This window comes from Epinephelus fuscoguttatus, linkage group LG19 (genome assembly GCF_011397635.1).
Source record: "Epinephelus fuscoguttatus linkage group LG19, E.fuscoguttatus.final_Chr_v1".
Taxonomy (NCBI): Eukaryota; Metazoa; Chordata; class Actinopteri; order Perciformes; family Serranidae; genus Epinephelus; species Epinephelus fuscoguttatus.
Window position 1 is genome coordinate 25,223,344 of NC_064770.1, and position 18,709 is coordinate 25,242,052.

General features: G+C 42.1%; 2 protein-coding genes across 2 annotated transcripts in view; both read left to right on the forward strand.

Moving 5' to 3' along the window:
• Positions 1–4,940, forward strand: part of ern1 (endoplasmic reticulum to nucleus signaling 1) — a 33,791-nt gene extending 28,851 nt beyond the window's left edge. The window contains exons 18-22 of the mRNA XM_049562414.1: positions 656–803; positions 1,087–1,214; positions 1,615–1,738; positions 2,795–2,862; positions 3,542–4,940. Coding sequence (XP_049418371.1) covers positions 656–803; positions 1,087–1,214; positions 1,615–1,738; positions 2,795–2,862; positions 3,542–4,108 — 1,035 coding nt within the window. The 3' untranslated portion in view covers positions 4,109–4,940. The remainder of the gene's footprint in view (positions 1–655; positions 804–1,086; positions 1,215–1,614; positions 1,739–2,794; positions 2,863–3,541) is intronic.
• A 2,141-nt stretch (positions 4,941–7,081) lies between these two features.
• Positions 7,082–18,709, forward strand: LOC125880121 (sterile alpha motif domain-containing protein 9-like). Its single transcript, XM_049562407.1, has 3 exons — positions 7,082–7,215; positions 10,929–10,989; positions 13,773–18,709. The coding sequence occupies exons 2-3, from the start codon at positions 10,986–10,988 to the stop codon at positions 18,374–18,376; spliced, it is 4,608 nt and encodes a 1,535-aa protein (XP_049418364.1). The 5' UTR covers positions 7,082–7,215; positions 10,929–10,985; the 3' UTR covers positions 18,377–18,709.

An 18,709-nucleotide genomic window follows, 5' to 3' on the forward strand; every position in this document is an offset into this window, starting at 1 on the left:
TGAACCAGCTGTGTGGCATCACAGTGTGTGCAGATGAGCAGTGTTTGGCTTCACCCCCGTGCTGCTGCCAGCACATGGACCTCTCCCGCCGGACGGGCAGGGATCTCCAGGAGAAGTCAAACAATGTTCATCTGTGCACAATGTGATGACACACAGCTGGTTGAATATCAGCAAAGTTTCCCTGCTTCCCTTCACTGGTTCCTGTACAGCAGGGTCGCCCTTTGTTTCACTGTTACAATCATTAAAAAGCAAAAGCAGCATGTGTATACATTCAGTAGGCTACATCTTCAGTAGCTAGCTAGCTAACCCTACACTTTTCAGGGTTTGATTTTGGTTTTGGAACAGGGAAGAAACGTATATCTTTTTCCAACCTCTCCAGGTAACGAGTATCATTAATACACAACGTGCCCCAGGCACAACATTTAGCTCCAAATCCACAAAACCAGCCTGAAAATGAAGGAAATCTGAAATGACAGCATTAGAGTCAATGGAGCACAGCTGTGTTGTTGTCAGACCCTGGTCTGAGCCAGCCCGATGCTACGCCATGACTGGTCAGAATGCGTCCAGGGGCGGGACTTAGCTAAGGGTCAATTATTGTATCTTGATATGTTTTAATTAAATTTCTTGCATCCTTTCCCGCTCTTGTCCCTTGTAGACCTGCGCTGTTGATATCTTCTCTGCTGGGTGTGTGTTCTACTACGTGGTGTCTCAGGGAAGCCACCCTTTTGGCAAGTCTCTGCAGAGGCAAGCAAACATCTTACTGGGCACATACAGCCTCGACCATCTGCAAACTGACAAACATGGTGAGGACTAAAACTTAAGCTTTTCTGTCTCAACTCACTTCCAGAGGTAAACAACAATAGTAATGTAGCTGGTGGTTGATGTATATTAGAAAGGGCAGGTGTGGATGATTGTGTGGTTGTTATAAGTGTTTGTACAGCAGTGGGGATTGTGATTTCATGACAAAATGTAGGATTTAAAAAAAATTGTGAAGTGAAAAAAAGTTATTTGTTTAAACAGCGTATGCCGTGTGATCATACCCTGTGAGCACATCGTCAAAACCAGCTTGTTTGTGTCATTTATCAGAGGACATTGTAGCCAGAGACCTGATAGAGCAGATGCTGAGCATGGAGCCACATCGGAGGCCTTCAGCTGAGAGTGTTCTTAAACACCCTTTCTTCTGGAGCCTGGAGAAGGAGCTGCAGTTCTTTCAGGTCATTTGTTTTACTTATCTGTTTCTCTTCTTGTTGTATTAATGACGTGTTTATCATGAATAAACTTCCTTGTAAATGCACATGCAAGATTTGAGCCGTAGTGGCGGGTTGTTTGTAATGGACTGCATAAAGAGCTGATGTCTCACAATATCATCTCCACGTTTGTCAAATGTGTGACCATCTTCTTCAGTTTACTAAGTCCTTACAGCTACATATCAAGCAGCAGAACTTCATTAATGTGCTTTATAATAGATTTGTAAGTGGTATCCAAACACCCTCACTCATGCAAAAAGACTCATTCACCTCTGCTCCTGACTTCTTGCATGTATGAATGTCCTGAGCAAAAATGAGTCTGCCTGACATATTAAAATTCACTGAGGTCTTTTGTGGTTGCTTGCAGGATGTGAGCGACAGAATAGAAAAGGAGCCGCTGGACGGACCAATTGTGAGACAGCTGGAGAGAGGAGGGAGGGCTGTTGTCAAGGGTGACTGGAGAGAGCATATCACAGTGCCGCTGCAGACAGGTATCAAACTGGCTGAAATTTATAAAGCATGTCGAATAGAAGCTTCTGGCGCGCCCTGTTGTAAAATACTGTTCTTGTTTCTTGTGTTGCTTCAAACCTGTGGTTGTAGTACAGATCTCCACAAAATGACTGAGGCAATATTTCACTAGGAGAAATGCTTTGACAGCATGATGTATGTTTACAGCTGCACTGAGTGCTGCATCCTGTCACTACAAAATATTACAGTGGGTGAAGTAAGCTTGCTGTTTCCTGTTGTTGCCACCCACTCATCACCACAACCTCAGCTGGTTCTCGTTGGACTTTGCACTTGGTTTTATTGATCAGTGAAGCAAATGGCACTGATATAGTCATGAACTGACAAGGTGAGATCATGTGGGTATACTACATGGCATATTATGGCAGCAGTGCACATGCCTCATTTTCACTCCCTCAGTTCACCATAAATCGATGTAGAAGGGCTCTTAAAGATCCTGCGTGTAGGATGTAAGAGGATGTATCGGCAGAAATGGAATACAGTATTTATAACTATGTTTTCATCAGTGTATAGTCACCTGAAATTAAGAATCATTGTGTTTTCATTACCTTAGAATGAGACGTATATGTCTATATACAGCATGTTGTTTTTACTGTAACCCAGAACAGACAAATTAAACACTGAAGTTCTGCCACATGCTTAGCACAGAAAGTTTCAGTTGGCTGCTTTCTGCAACCTCACCACTAGATGCCACTATATCCTACACACTACAGACTTTACAAAGTGCTTCATAATTCAGGATTAAATATATAAATATTAAAAGATCAGTAACACAGAAACGCTGGCTCAGGTGTAGATAAAAAGAATGATGAAATATACCTGACCCCCCATTATGCTTTGATGAAACATGGAGAAATCACTTATCTGAAGTCTCAGTTTTTATATTTTCAATAGTGCACTGATCAGTCCAAGTTCGGGTATGTCAGTAACATTAAACGTCAAATGTGTCATCTCACAATTTCCTGTTTGCTGGTTTCTTTTTGGATAATGATCAGGGATTAACTCGGTCTTTTCTTTGGCAGATCTGCGAAAGTTTCGCTCCTATAAGGGTGGGTCAGTCAGAGACCTGCTGCGTGCGATGAGGAACAAGGTAGGAATGTATTCCTTTGTTATGTGTTAAGAAGAAACTGATCTGTACGCTCTGGATGGGAGTCGGCAACAAAACATATTTTAGCCTGTGGTAAAAGCCAACAGATTCCACTGACAACAACTAAATATTAGCTTGTGGAACACGGGAGCTGCATATCTACAGCTGCCTGGTCAGTTACTTAGTTTGTGTTATTGTGTGACACATGTTAATCCAAATGAACCCTTTTAAATGCCAAAGTCACACAATAACATGAACTAACTAACTAACTGATTGAGGCAGCGGTAGATTAGCAGCTCCTGTGTTCATCAATGATAAATCAGTGTTTTCCTCAGTGGAGTCTGGCTTTGAAGAGAGCGATACAATGGCGTCATTATCCAGTTGGAGATCACTGACTGACATGAAGGTAAAGCAGTGAAAATACACTAAATATAGCGTGCACTTTAACTGATAGAGGTTTTTTTAGGTGGCTAAAATACATTTTGTTGCTGACCCATCCACAGCAGTAGATTGCTTAGCTTTCATGTATTTGGTGTCATCTTTACCTGTCTGGTGTAATGAACAGAGATTTTGCTGTCAGTATTCTTCTCTTTTGTTGTTACAATTTAGTCATGAGCTAAAAGTATGTCAATGAATACTTTTGTTGACCAAATTAACACCGTGCTTGACCTTTATTCAACAGAAACATCATTACCGAGAGTTGCCTGCTGAGGTACAGGAGACCCTGGGCTCCATCCCCGACGACTTTGTGTCCTACTTCACCTCCCGTTTCCCCCACCTGCTCATGCACACATACCTGGCCATGCGGACCTGTGCATCTGAGAGGCCTTTCCTGCCTTACTACTCCGCTGCAGAGCAACATGCAAAAACACAGGCCCACTACACACACCTCGGGCCACAGAGACCAAATGAGCCATGTACTCAACGCCTGCCAACACACACACCATCAGCCTCCTCACAACCCACGGAACCTGCACAGTCTACACAGCCGCTGCAGGTCTCTGACACAACGCCTGCTGAATCAGTGCCCTCTACATCACCAGATGAGCCTGAATCTCCACATTTGCCAGTTCAGACAGTGCAGCCAGCAGCACCTGCACCGTCCACACAGACTGACTTGCACAGTCAAGCAGTGAACCCCACATTTGCCTCAGAGTCGCCCACAGATCCGCTCAGGCAAAGCAAATCCAATCAGTCTGAGATGCACACACCGCCAGATCTTTCTACACTGGACAATGAACCAGTGTGAACTGAACCAGAGTCAGGTGGACCCAGCACAGATGGGAGCATTGCCTTAAAGAGTGGACACCAAGTGGGGTTGAGTCGCTGCGCCGCGAGCTGGTGAGGACCAGGCCTGCAGTGCCTGGGATCCACTGCTGGGTGCAGCAGCCACACCTCAAATCAAGTGCCTTCTGCTCACCTGGGCTTCAAATGTCCCCCAACAGAACCGTCCACAAGTCTCTGCCTTGAGGAAGTCAGATAACCAACAGGGTGTTATCGGACATGATCTTGTAGCTGGACTGAGCAAAGAGAATTTTTTATTTTATAACGGCATGTCCAAAAAAAGTGTTTGTCCCAAAAATATCTGGCCTCTATTGTGGGAAACATGTCTGGATGTTGTTGTTGGATTGTTTTATTGTGCAATGTTGTATTTGAGTGAGCCTGTTCACTGCACAGATACTGTATGTATATTTTTGTATAGACTGATTCAGAATTTGGATCATTGATGATAAATCATTTAATGTGGCCGATGTGCCTTTTTTTTTTTTTCTTTTTTTAATATCACTGTGCTGTGTGGGTACAGATCTATGAAATTGACTATGCTAAATGTGCTTGATTCCAGTTAATGCTGCTAGACCGCTTCTCTTTTATCAATCAAGACTCTTGTGCTGACTCTGTAAGAGTGGACTGTTCCAAAGGGTGTTCAGGGTGGCATCTGAACACAGTAGGTAATTTTACTCTCATTTGACTGTGTAGTCAATTATGAGGGTTAGAGGTCCGGCTGCAGAACTCCTAAACTTTCTAAGTTGTCAAAGTGAAGCTGATGACTTGCACATTAAATTCTATTTTTTTTATACTAAGATCTTGCTCGCTTGATTTTGTTGCACGTCAAAGTCGAGGTTGGAAAATTGTGTCATAACCTGCTGTGGCTGTTTTGTTCATTCTGGTTCTGTTTCTGGTAAACATTAACACACACTGCACCCGTGGTTGATGCTGGGTGAAGCTTGACAAATTTATATAACATAGTGATAAATTGTACCGCTCAGGTCAAACAGGTGATCCCAACCTTTTCTGTTCTCTTTTGACTTTTAACTCTCTGTCTTCCAGATCAAACGCTAATACCCTGGCTTACCTGCATACTGTTCAACATTCAGCTCTCAGTCCCAATAGGTCTGAGTCCTCTGAAACTTCATTAATGCTAAATTTAAATGTCATCTTTCCACATTTTGTTGTGTTACAGATCTCTGCTATTATTCCAAACATAATTGTGATTTTTTTTTTCATGCCATCTGCATAACTCTACATTTAACTTTTAGAACCAATGCTGCTCTGTTATCAAATACAGTGTAATGGCTTTAAAAACAGAACTAGCTTGTAGTAATTTTAGAACAAATTCCTCTTTTCTTCCTCTGCCCACTTCCTCCTTTACTTCACTTTTAAAGCTCTGTTATTGCCCCACTGTAACATAACTGCTTTCATGCTCACTTAATGTGCTTATGTTAAGTAATAACCCTTAACAGCCTGAGATTAAATACAGGTCATAGATTTACCTTTACTCAAAGATGAGAGAGTTGGCCCCAGGGTCCCATCACCTGTCCCGCATAAATGCAAGACACACAGACTTTGTGGTGGTTTTGCTTCTTTTTTTTTTGTTGTGTTGCGCATCTTTGTAGTCATTCTGCATCTTTTTATGGTTTTGTGCTTCCTTGTGGCAGTTTTGCATCTCTTTGTAGTCATTTGTCTGATTCCATTTGTGTCTTTTTTGGTCGTTTTGTGTGTCTGTATGATTTTGCCCCTTTTTGCAGTTACCTTGTGTCTCTTTACAGCATCTTTTTGTGGTATATCTGTGGTCATTTTGAGTCTTCCTGGTCGGTGAGTGTTAATTTGTTACATTTTGCAGTAGTAGGCCAGGCCCCTGAGCCTCTGCCCAGTAGGTCTGTTAATTAATCCATCAATGAGAGTCACTCGTTGATAAATTAGATAGGAGGCTAAAAAAACAGTATTGAAAACAAACAGAAACACCATATTACAGAACTTTAGATGAACCAAACTCTACAATAGTTATCTGGCATTTGTTGCTTGTGTGGTTCTAAGGCCATCTTCTACGTAGGTATAGGTTTATTAGTGATTCCATTTCTTTAACTGACGACAAGTGCTACCAACTCAATTCACAATCACTCTTAGGGTGTTTTGTGATATTTGCCAACAAAAGAGTAACTAACATCCCCAAACCATTTGCATTTTTCATGCAAATGTACACATTACATTTCTATAGGCTACACTTAGCTATCATTCAGTAAACAAAACTGCAGCTATTAAAAAGAAAGGAGCTGGCTCCAGTTGCTGCCTTTATATAAAACCTCTAAGACCCTTAGGGTGTAACCACACTCACCTATTGTTATTGTGTTATTAGGATCCATGGAAACCAGCAGGTGTGATGGATGCTCACCCTACCTCTGTGAAAACCTGACAACAAAAAAACTAAAACTAAACAGTAAGTCCATGCACAGCAGAGCATTAACCACAATGTGTATCATACTGGCATATAGATAATGTAGATTACATTAGCTACCATGCTGCTGCAAAGAACAACCTCTACAGCAATGTGTAATTATTATTTCTTCTTCTTCTTCTTCAGTGTATGGTGGTATTCAGTGTGGTGTATTTGGTTGATACATTGCTTTGTGCTATTTTAGAGTGGTTTGATTTGTGTTTAGCTGTCGATAAAAAAAATAGTATAATTTAAGGTGCTTAAAAATACAAACGAGCGCGTTGTGCCCCTCTGCACCATTCTGCAGCATTAAACGTTTACTGACGCTATTTCAATCTGTATATTCGTTTATCTGCTCCACTCAGTTTACGTCCTCACTTCCTCTGTGGTATCCGGTGGGAGACATTTAGCGCATCTCAGCTCAGTACCTGCTGTAGAGGGTATTTCCTCAAAAGCGAAACTTAGTGAGCTGCGCAGGCGCAGTAGGTGCAGCCCAGCAATAAATCAGAGATTTTTTTTTCTTTTCATACATCTATCTATGGGGAAGTAACAGCAGTCCTGCGTTTGACGTTTCTCTGTCACGGCAAGAGAAATCCAGACCAGAAAAGGGACAAAGGCTGATTTCCTTACAGAGTTTATCTGAGGTAAGAGCAATAAGCGTCCTGTTTTTTTGTTTGTTTGTTTGGCTTGTGTAATAGTTGTCTATATCTCGGCTAAGGTTATGTGTTTGGTGTTATGGAGGTTTGTTTCAGTACAGATATCCTGGGAGGAGCCCATGAGGAAAAAGCGAGGGAAAATGTGGCTTTTGGTGCGATTGTTCTAAACTAATAGTGATAGCAGTTTGGGCATGTTTTCTCAAATTTATGATTTGTATACCTTTACGTATGTATAAGATTGTTGTGCTATGAAAGAAGAGAAACAAGTCTTATCAGTCACAATTGCATTGAAACAATAATCAATACTATTAAATTAAACACACACACACACCCCTACACCCCTTCACTTTTTTTCTTGTGAGGACTTGTCCTCAATGGGTCACATGCTGTATTTCAAAGGCTTCGCCTGAAGTCATGAACTCTCAAAGAACTATCAGTCATCTCTGCAGTTCCTCTCAGTTCAATGTAGCCTTAAAGCAATTTGTAAGTCATTGTTTTGCTCATTACTGTGGCCCAAAACTTAGCTGTTTTTGTTAATGCTTACCGCTCATTTTTGGCCACAGCAGACAGCTGATTGCTACAATGGCCGTTAGAGCACAGTGCAGTGCAGATTGAGAAAACACATGCACAGCATTTTGAAAACATTCATCAACTTTACAACATCCAAAAACATCAATTTGACAACACACTAAAACATCCATGTGTTGTGAATGTATATCACTGTGATTAAATGTTTTTTAAATAGTGTAAGATTAGGCCCGAACATATTGGAAGGCTAAGTTAGATGCACCTGTTTCACTGTTATGTAAGGGTCATGGCCGGGCCAGCCTGTACACCAGTAGGTACAGAGTGATAAGAAGGGATGTTGGAACATAGCTGGCCAATACACCATTAGGTTCCAGTCTAAGAAAAAGAGGGTGGAGGTTCACTAGAATCTCCACAGCATAAAAGGCGCAGAGAGTGAGTCCTCCGTCTGGTTCTGGAGCCTGACTCATGAGTTGTATGTGTTGTTGCTTGTGAACACATTAAACTCGGTTGCACCTGATTCTAAGTGTCTCCAGTGACTTTCTGAGTACTATCTTTTTGATTCCAAGATACATTTTTTGAGCAAAAGACGAGTTCAAAGGTGTTGAGGGCGAGGTCCGGAGTCTGGCCCAGTTTCAGACATCGATTTTTACAAATGGTCAAATGTCACAACACATTAAAACTTCAGATTGGCAACATCAAATTGAAAATACTAAAACATGAATAAGATTTCTATAAAGAATTTCTATATTGAAAGAAGTAGTGAATATTTAAATGGATTTTGCACTTTTACAACGGTCCCTAACTGCACCCATGACAAACCCACTGGACAGACATTCAGTTCATTGTACTATCAACTGCACTGTCATCTTCCGCATCATGATTTATTGTTGATCAAACCTGTTAAACAACATCCTAAAATAGCTCTCGCGTTGACACAGAGCTATTACAGGTAACAGCTATGGAAAACAACAACTTTTTAATAGTTAACACCACTGACGGATGTATAAATAGGTTGTTCGCAAACAAAATGTCACTGTTAAATGCTGTTCTTATTAAACTACAATCTCAGTTTTCTTCTTTTCCTTCTCATTTTTTAAAAACTAATCTACCTAATAAATAATCTTTTCAACAAAGTCAACTCAACTTAAGTTGATAAGTCATCTGATAATAGCATATCATCATCAGCATTAAGTGTTTGTAAATAAGTATTGGCCTCAGAAGTCCAGTATCTGGGAGCTGCTATTTTGATGAGACAAAGAAGAAATTATTGAGAGAGAGAGAGAGCGGGGGGTGACACGCAGCAAATGGTCGCAAGCCGGATTCGAGCCTGCGTCCACTGCAGTGAGGCATCGCCTCTGTACATGGGGTGCTGGCACTATCCACTACGCTAACGACACCCCCTGTTTGAAAGTTTTAGTACAAAGTTTGACGAGATAAATCTACCTCTGAGCCAGCTTCATTTACCTCATATTCATCTATATACAGTACAGGCCAAAAGTTTGGACACACCTTCTCATTCAATGCGTTTTCTTTATTTTCATGACTATTTACATTGTAGATTCTCACTGAAGGCATCAAAACTATGAATGAACACATGTGGAGTTATGTACTTAACAAAAAAAGGTGAAATAACTGAAAACATGTTTTATATTCTAGTTTCTTCCAAATAGCCACCCTTTGCTCTGATTACTGCTTTGCACACTCTTGGCATTCTCTCCATGAGCTTCAAGAGGTAGTCACCTGAAATGGTTTTCCAACAGTCTTGAAGGAGTTCCCAGAGGTGTTTAGCACTTGTTGGCCCTTTGCCTTCACTCTGCGGTCCAGCTCACCCCAAACCATCTCGATTGGGTTCAGGTCCGGTGACTGTGGAGGCCAGGTCATCTGCCGCAGCACTCCATCACTCTCCTTCTTGGTCAAATAGCCCTTACACAGCCTGGAGGTGTGTTTGGGGTCATTGTCCTGTTGAAAAATAAATGATCGCCCAACTAAACGCAAACCGGATGGGATGGCATGTCGCTGCAGGATGCTGTGGTAGCCATGCTGGTTCAGTGTGCCTTCAATTTTGAATAAATCCCCAACAGTGTCACCAGCAAAACACCCCCACACCATCACACCTCCTCCTCCATGCTTCACAGTGGGAACCAGGCATGTGGAATCCATCCGCTCACCTTTTCTGCGTCTCACAAAGACACGGCGGTTGGAACCAAAGATCTCAAATTTGGACTCATCAGACCAAAGCACAGATTTCCACTGGTCTAATGTCCATTCCTTGTGTTTCTTGGCCCAAACAAATCTCTTCTGCTTGTTGCCTCTCCTTAGCAGTGGTTTCCTAGCAGCTATTTGACCATGAAGGCCTGATTCGCGCAGTCTCCTCTTAACAGTTGTTCTAGAGATGGCTCTGCTGCTAGAACTCTGTGTGGCATTCATCTGGTCTCTGATCTGAGCTGCTGTTAACTTGCGATTTCTGAGGCTGGTGACTCGGATGAACTTATCCTCAGAAGCAGAGGTGACTCTTGGTCTTCCTTTCCTGGGTCGGTCCTCATGTGTGCCAGTTTCATTGTAGCGCTTGATGGTTTTTGCGACTCCACTTGGGGACACATTTAAAGTTTTTGCAATTTTCCGGACTGACTGACCTTGATTTCTTAAAGTAATGATGGCCACTCGTTTTTCTTTAGTTAGCTGATTGGTTCTTGCCATAATATGAATTTTAACAGTTGTCCAATAGGGCTGTCGGCTGTGTATTAACCTGACTTCTGCACAACACAGCTGATGGTCCCAACCCCATTGATAAAGCAAGAAATTCCACTAATTAACCCTGATAAGGCACACCTGTGAAGTGGAAACCATTTCAGGTGACTACCTCTTGAAGCTCATGGAGAGAATGCCAAGAGTGTGCAAAGCAGTAATCAGAGCAAAGGGTGGCTATTTTGAAGAAACTAGAATATAAAACATGTTTTCAGTTATTTCACCTTTTTTTGTTAAGTACATAACTCCACATGTGTTCATTCATAGTTTTGATGCCTTCAGTGAGAATCTACAATGTAAATAGTCATGAAAATAAAGAAAACGGATTGAATGAGAAGGTGTGTCCAAACTTTTGGCCTGTACTGTACATGCAGGATGATAATGGAATGAATATGTAACATTTTTGTTTTTTGTTTGTTTTCTTACAGATGGAAGGTGATAACAAACACCAAGGCTGATAATGTGATGAAAAGAGAAAGAAAATCATGGGTAAGTGTTCTATATGAGATTTTGACATACATAATATGGAGTAACAGTAGGGTGTTGCCATTGTGTTGGATTTGTCATCCTACTTCTAGTTGAGAGGGACCTAAGCCAGCTAGCCAAACATGATCAATGAAGGCTATGATTTTGAGTGTAATATGTTTAGTCAGAGGGTGCCATAACAATCAGATAGAGGTTAAAGGGGCAAAAAGCGAAATCGTTTCACCGCTAGGTTTGCTTTTGTGCACTGCCTGTAGATCAAAACAACGTGTGTTATGAGCCACTCCTCTCTCCCTCTGCTCTCCACCCCACCCCCCACTCACCTCGTCTAAACTTAGTTTATCAGTTAGCGATGTCTTTCACTCACTCTCGGTCTCTGCTGTGTTTAGCTATTCCCCTGCCTACTTCAATGATGATGGTATCTGTAATAAATGTAATATATTTGCTGAGATGGAGGCGAGGCTCAGTGACTAGAAGAGCTGGTAGAAGCGCTCCATAGCTGTAAGTTACCTCAATGGCCAGTGGCAGCCGACTCGGCTCGAGCCATCACCGGATCCCTGCTAGTGCTAACACCGGGAGCTAACGCTAACGTTCCTACTCTTCTCTTTGAGTGAGAGCGATGTTTTAGCCTGGCTACATTTTACAGTGCTAATTGCAAATGTTAGCTGGGCTGCCGGGCTACTCACCTAACAGAACTGTAACGCCTGACCGGCCATTGCTGGGACCAGGCCGCTAATAACTCAAGCTCTGGACATTAACCCATGCTACGATTGTAACATTAAATTTAATTGAATCGACATAGCGACATGTGCCTAACATTACTGTAACACTAATTAAAACAGACATTTGACTTAATGTTGTTACTTAACGTTACCTGTCCAGGAGAAGAAGAGCTAGCTCTGAGTCAGATTGTAGCCCCTTTAGCTCTCGCAGTGCTCTCCACCTTGGAAATGCAAGGCCAATGTTAATCCGGGTTCTGTCCCTTTCTCTATCCGACAACTTATTTGCCAACGACCGTTGTTTCTTTAGAGGTAATGTCGGATCCTGGTCGTCTTCAGGTGAATGTTTCATTCTGCTCTCCGCCATTTCGCTTCGAAAATATGTGCTGCCACTGCTCACCAGCTGTAGCTTTGTTTTTTTTTTAGATATTTTTTGGGGCATTTTTGGCCTTTATTTGATAGGACAGACAAGTGTGAAGGGGAGAGAGAGAGGGAGTGACATGCAGCAAGGTGGCCACAGGCTGGGGTCGAACCCGGGCCGCTGCGGCGACAGCCTTGTCATGGGGCGCCTGCTCTACCACTAAGCCACCAGCGCCCCGGCTGTAGCCTTTCATAGGGAGGGAGGGCCAAGGGCTCTGAGAGGAGGGAGGAGGCGGCGATTCACATGAATGTACATGAACGCACAGCCTCTCTCAACAAAGAGAGAGGGTGTGTGATGTCATGCTATACTCCAGATGAAATTACACCTCTAGTTCTTCTCATAGCGATTTTTTAATTCCTTCAACCTAGAAATGATGAATTTCCGCTTATTGCCCCTTTAAAGAAATGACAACGTTACAACCGTAATAGGTGTGGAAGTTGGAGTACTGTGGGGCATTTTACAACCTGTACCCACTCTCTAAGAGGAGCACATTACAGTAATGATCAGCTCATTTCTACAGTTAATGGTGCTGTACCATCAATAGTATGCAAAATTCATTGTATTCATTGATCGGGAGCCACAGTGTCAAAGGTTTAGGGACATGTCGGGTCCCCTCACTCTCATTCTCATCTTTACATCTTGATTCTTGGCAAAATGCAGGTCATCAAAGTTTTCTGCAGTGATTGCAGATTGGAGAGCGTGTACAGTTGTAGACACGTATTGATTGTTCAATGTATTCAGAGCACAGATTTTGCTAGTGATAGTTAACAAGCAATTTAACTCTTTGTCAACCTCCTCATCACCTGATGTGACTTCCTTAATGGACCTTGGCAGCCAAGCCATTTCTCAAGATAAGGGTGTTCATCTGTTATATCTAGCTAACCATAACTTAATTTTCTGACTAGCTTACTAGCTAGTTACTAATAGCAGAAGTTGGATTACAGAGTTGGAAGAGGAGAACTATTGGGCAATTGGCCTATAGGATGAACAACAAACAACAATATTCCACTTACCATCTCTTGTTGTTAGCGCACTTGTTATATTTGGACCCCTTTTTAGAGTTACGCCAGTCAACATTTTTATATTTACATTGAGTTAGATGATAATGTGACAAACCTACATTTTTCCATCCAATGCTGCAGTTCCAATCAACTGCATGGAACACTTTGAGCACATTGTTTTGGCTTTACAGACCACAACTTTACTGTTTTGGTTCAATTTCACCACTCATTGTCATAAACTAAATTTCCACTTGCAGCTATTTTTAGACATCAATGTATCTGTTTTATACGTTCATATGTCAGTGTCATGTTTACAGCTTGTTTCTCTGCCCCCAAGCATCCAAAAAAATGTGAATTACTTTTTAAAAAAATTAAGTGTGCAATAGGAATAAGTGGGCTAGGAGCCAAGAGCCACATAGCTTAGGGAAGTTGGACAGTATTTGGACACAGGTTGGTTTTGGACTTTTCATGGGATTTGTTGACTAAATAGAACATTTAGAATATTGCCAGGGTTTACAGTATGTGCTACTACTAAATATCTGCAAATTGTAAATACAGCTAAAGTGTGGAAGACAACTATGGTGCATCCTTGACTCTCTTATTAATATTCCAACATATTGCTTTTTTCTGTCTTTTTTCACTATGCAGCTGATGAACTTGGGCAGTCACCCAAGGGTTGGACTGAATCTCAAGTAAGCACCTGGTTAAGGTCTATTGGAGTGAAGGAGCAGTACATAGAAAAGATCTATGAGGAAGAGGTAGATGGACTGATCCTACTTGCACTGGATGAGGACTTTTTGAAGTCAAAGATTCGCATGAAATCAGGGCCTGCTCATTTGATTATTCAAAAGAGAGATGAGCTCATCAACGCTAAACAAAAATCTCAAGAGAAGAAAAAGTACACCAGTGGCAAAACAACCGAGTTGGAACAGAAATCAGTGGAATGTCTTTCTACAATAACTGAAGGTCCACCAGCAGATGTCTTGAAGAACAGACAGAGTGCTCATGAACAATGTGTGTTGACTTCAAAGGAAGACTGCAGACCACGCCCATTTGATCAAGAAGGGATTGATTTCATATACGTAAAGCATAGAGTCCTGCAACCTGAATCAGGTGCTTCTAACCTGATATCTCCATGCCATGAATTTAAGTCATTTGCTGTAGCTGCTGCATTGGATCGCACAAGACTCCAGGCTAAGTTTGCAAAAGAGGTCCTTAAATTTGCTACAGGCTGTATGAATATCCGAACAAATGGCACAATACACTTTGGTGTGATGGACAGCAAGGAGGATGCAGGATACGTGCATGGTGAGATCATTGGTGTCCCTGTAAAAGAGAAAGACATTTACGTAGATGCTTTGGACTACATTGAAAAAAGTATCTTCTCTGACAAGGAGCATGTACGCCAGTGTGTGCGGCCACCAAGGTTCATTGAGGTTATGGATCGAGAAAGTACAGAAAAGAGGTATGTGGTAGAGGTTGACATTGTGCCTTCAATAGGTATTGTTAAGAGCAAGGTGTATTCGGTTCGTCTGCCAAACTTCAAAGAGTCAACCAACAAAGTAGAATTTGAGAAAGAAATGATTCTGCGGAGGGTGGGTTCAAAAACAGAGCCAGTGTGCGACAAAGACTTGAGTGATTTTTACCAGCGTGTCAAAGATCGGGATGCCCAAAGAGAAGAAGCAGAGAAAGGTCAGTTCTTCAGCGCTCCAGAATTCTGCCAAGACCTTGGAAGGAAACTCAAAATGCTAATGACTAGTGGGAAGAAATTCATTGAAAAGGACAAATGGTTCATACTCGTCACAAACAAATTCAACCCTGATGACCTCTGCAACATTGATTGGCTGCTTAACATGAACTTATTCTGTGTGTTTGACTTTGACCCAGACTCAAAGATTTCAGGTCTTTGCAGTAAATACCTTCAGCATCATGCTGCAAACATGCATTCTCTGCAGAGCTACGAGAAATCCGGTGACATGACCATCAAAGAATTCACAAGTCACTTGCATCTGTTCGAGCAGACTAGCTGGATCTTTTGTAATGGCCGTACTGACTTCAAAGGAAATGAAACTCCATGTGATGAAATGACCTGGATCAAGACAAAAATGACTTTCCTGCGGGAATCAGTGTCTTTGATCTGTAAACAGATCTTGCCAAAAGGGACGTTCCAGGTAATATTTCTTCTCACATCACCAGTGGAGAAACCACTCTTGCACACTTTTAATGAGTTTTTCACAGACATGGAAGGCCATGAAGACATCATCTGTATCTGTGAATCACAGAAAAACTTCCAGAAGTGGCAAAGCTTTGCAGAGGGGTCATGTGGAACAGAAACTGTGAACAATTGTAGTATTGTTGGGATGAAAATGAGTCACGTTAATGCAACTCTGCAGCAAATACAACCTGTAAAAGTATGTGCCAGCAAACACCTGCCAGTCTTTGTGAAAGGGACATGTCTTCTTGAAACACAGGCAGAGGAACAGATGTATTCTCTGGAAATTCTGACAGTCGATCATTGTCATGAAACAAGTGAAGAATTCATCAATGAGGAGAAAGCAAACATTGAAGAGCAGTTCTATCGTGGCGGGAGAGTGAACTGGTTGAATTTCTGGCTTGCTGAGAACAAGTATGTAGAAGAGGTGATTGAAAGAGATGCATATCATGAGGTTTCCAGTCTGCTCAATGATGCTTTGAAATGCAATGCAGATCAAACTCCCGTGAACAGTATAAACATCTACCATCATCCAGGAAGTGGAGGAAGCACTGTGGCACGACAAGTGCTGTGGAACAACAGGAAAGATCTAAGGTGTGCAGTTGTGAAGCCTTCATACTCAGCTTCTCTTGTTGCACAACATGCAGTTGAACTAAGAGAATATGAAGAAAAAGATCCACAGACATGTCTTCCTGTGCTGCTCCTCATTGAAGACTCGGACAAAGAATATCTAGCTGATCTCAGGAATGAACTGGAGGTTGCCATTAACACCAAAAGGATCCAGTATGGAACTCTGTGTTTCATTTTGTTGAGCTGCAGACGATCCCATGATCCAGAGAAAAGATGCAAGGAGTCTCCACTACAGAATGTGTCTGTCACTCACAAACTATCTGTTCAAGAGAAAAGAAAATTTGCTGGAAAACGAGAGGCACTTGAAGAACGATATGAGCCTGAATTCATCCTGACCTTTGTGTTGATGAGTGAAGGCTTCAATGAGGAATACGTTCAAAAGTTTGTGAAACATTTGCTCCAAGGCATTGACCGTGAAGACAAAGTCACTCACCTCATTCTCTATGTAGCACTGCTGAACACTTATGTTCAAGACTCTTTCATCTCTCAGTCCCATTGTGAAGCTTGGCTTTCCTTACCTATTCACTTGGAAAGGTTTCGCCAACATAAGTTTGAGAAATCTCTCAACGAACAGGCTAAACTAGTGTTCTTGCACCTGAGAGATGACAAGACACACATTGAATCAATCAGAATCATCCACCCACTCGTTGCAGAAGAAATTCTCCAGCAACTTTTGGGGAACCAACAGACCCAAAGCAGTTTGGCAATGAGTTTGCTCTGTGATACTGTGCTTTTTGAGCACCGATTTGGAAGGGACGAATATCTGTCATTTCTGAGAGCACTTTTCATTAGGCGAGCCAGAATAAGCAAAGGGGACAAATATGATAGTTTTTTCTCACCTCTGATTGAGCATGTGTGTGAAAAGGAGAAAAGCCCAGGCAAAGCAATTGAGTTACTCAAGGAAGCATTCCAGTGTTTTCATAAAGATCCATTCTTTGCACAACAACTTGCTCGTCTTCATTATACTTATGAGAAGTTTGAGGAGGCAAAACACTGGGCAGAGACAGCAGCTAAACAGCAGCCCAACAACTCATACATCCTTGACACAAAAGGGCAGGTGTACAGGAAATGGTTCCAAGCTAAATGCAAAGCCATTGACCATGACAATGTACCAAAGACAGCTCAAAATACAGCAGATGCTGTGGAGACTGCGCTGAAAGCCCTGGAGTGTTTTCAAGAATGTGAGAAAGCAGCTAACGCAGATATGGAAAACCTTAACAGCTCAGGTTTTTTTTCTGAAGTTGAGGTTGGCTGCAGCCTGCTCAAACTGATCTCTTCAACCCAAGTGTTTGCAAACAGAGCCAACGGCCACTCGGAGTGTATGAAGTACCTGTTAACTGATTACATTCCAGAGGAAGTTAAAGATGCCTGGGAACCATTTCATGGCCGTGTGAAAAAACTTCACAAGTCAATGCAAGATGCCTTGGAATGGATTTCAGAAGACCTCAGCTACTTCCAAACAGACATCGGTGAAGATGAAGAGGAGACCCCTGAAAGACCTGAAGAGAAGATAAGCCATCCGCTGACATGGTTGGCAAAAAAATCTGCAGAGTATGGGAAGTACTTCAGTGAAGCTTACTCTACTGCACTTCTACAACATAGGCAATCCATCCCAGCGAATCTGACTCCTTTCCAAAAACGCATGATCATCTATCATCTTGGTGGAGGTAACATCACATCCATCCTCTCCAAGCTAACTGACCAGAGGGATGCAGTGTGTCTTCTAGAGAACATCCTTTCTCTCTACCCCAGCAATCCAATCAAGGCCAAATTTGGTCAAAGGGATATTGTGAATTACATCGTGGCCCACATTTCTCTGAACTGCCTGTCACCACAGAATCAAAAGGTAGCTCGTCTGAAAGACCTTCAGGCACTCTGTCGTCAGTTCCCATCTGATAAAAGGAAATGTTTACCAGGTGCCCTGTTCTTGCTTACCCTGCTGTTTTGGCCTGATGATCATGACACAGCCCTTGAGAAAGAGACAAAGTATGAAATTGTGCGATCAGCTGTTGAACACCTGGATAAAAGCTACTGGACCAAGAAGAAGGACATTCCTCAGAGAAAGAGAAGGATTTACACCCATTTTTTCCTGGGCAATGGGAATGGATTGGACAAATTTGTCCACAAGAAAAAATTTGAAACAGTCACAAAGGGGTTCTCTGTCTCTGAGAAACGCATGAAGTGGTTTAGAGGTGAGGCATGGAAAAAGCCTGAGATTGCCACGATGCTGAAGTGTGTCTCTGGATGGACTGAAGATGGAGTGGTGTACCTTGAAGGCCCTCAGAAAAAGAAGTTTAGTATGGTTCCTCTTCATGTTCCTTCAGTGCCTCATAGTAATGAAAACATCAGCTTCTACCTGGGGTTCACATTCAAAGGCCCTGTTGCCTACAACATCACTGTGAGGAGGTAGTTTGTCTTTCAACAATGAGCCTGTCACATGTGGCTGTACATCATCTTGCTGAAACATGGGCCTAGTACCACCTCATTACCAAGAGAAAGAACACATGACAAAAAGATCCAATCAAAACACACAGGCCTTCAAACAATAGTTTGTCTTTGAATAATGATCCCGTCACGTATGGCTGTACATCATCTTGCTGAAACATGGGCATAGTACCACTTTATTACCAAGAGCAAGAACAGAATACAATGAGATTAAATTCAAAATCACACAAGCCTTCTTATGACAGTTTGTATTTTGCAGTTTGCATTTTCCCCTCTTGTGTATATATATATACATATA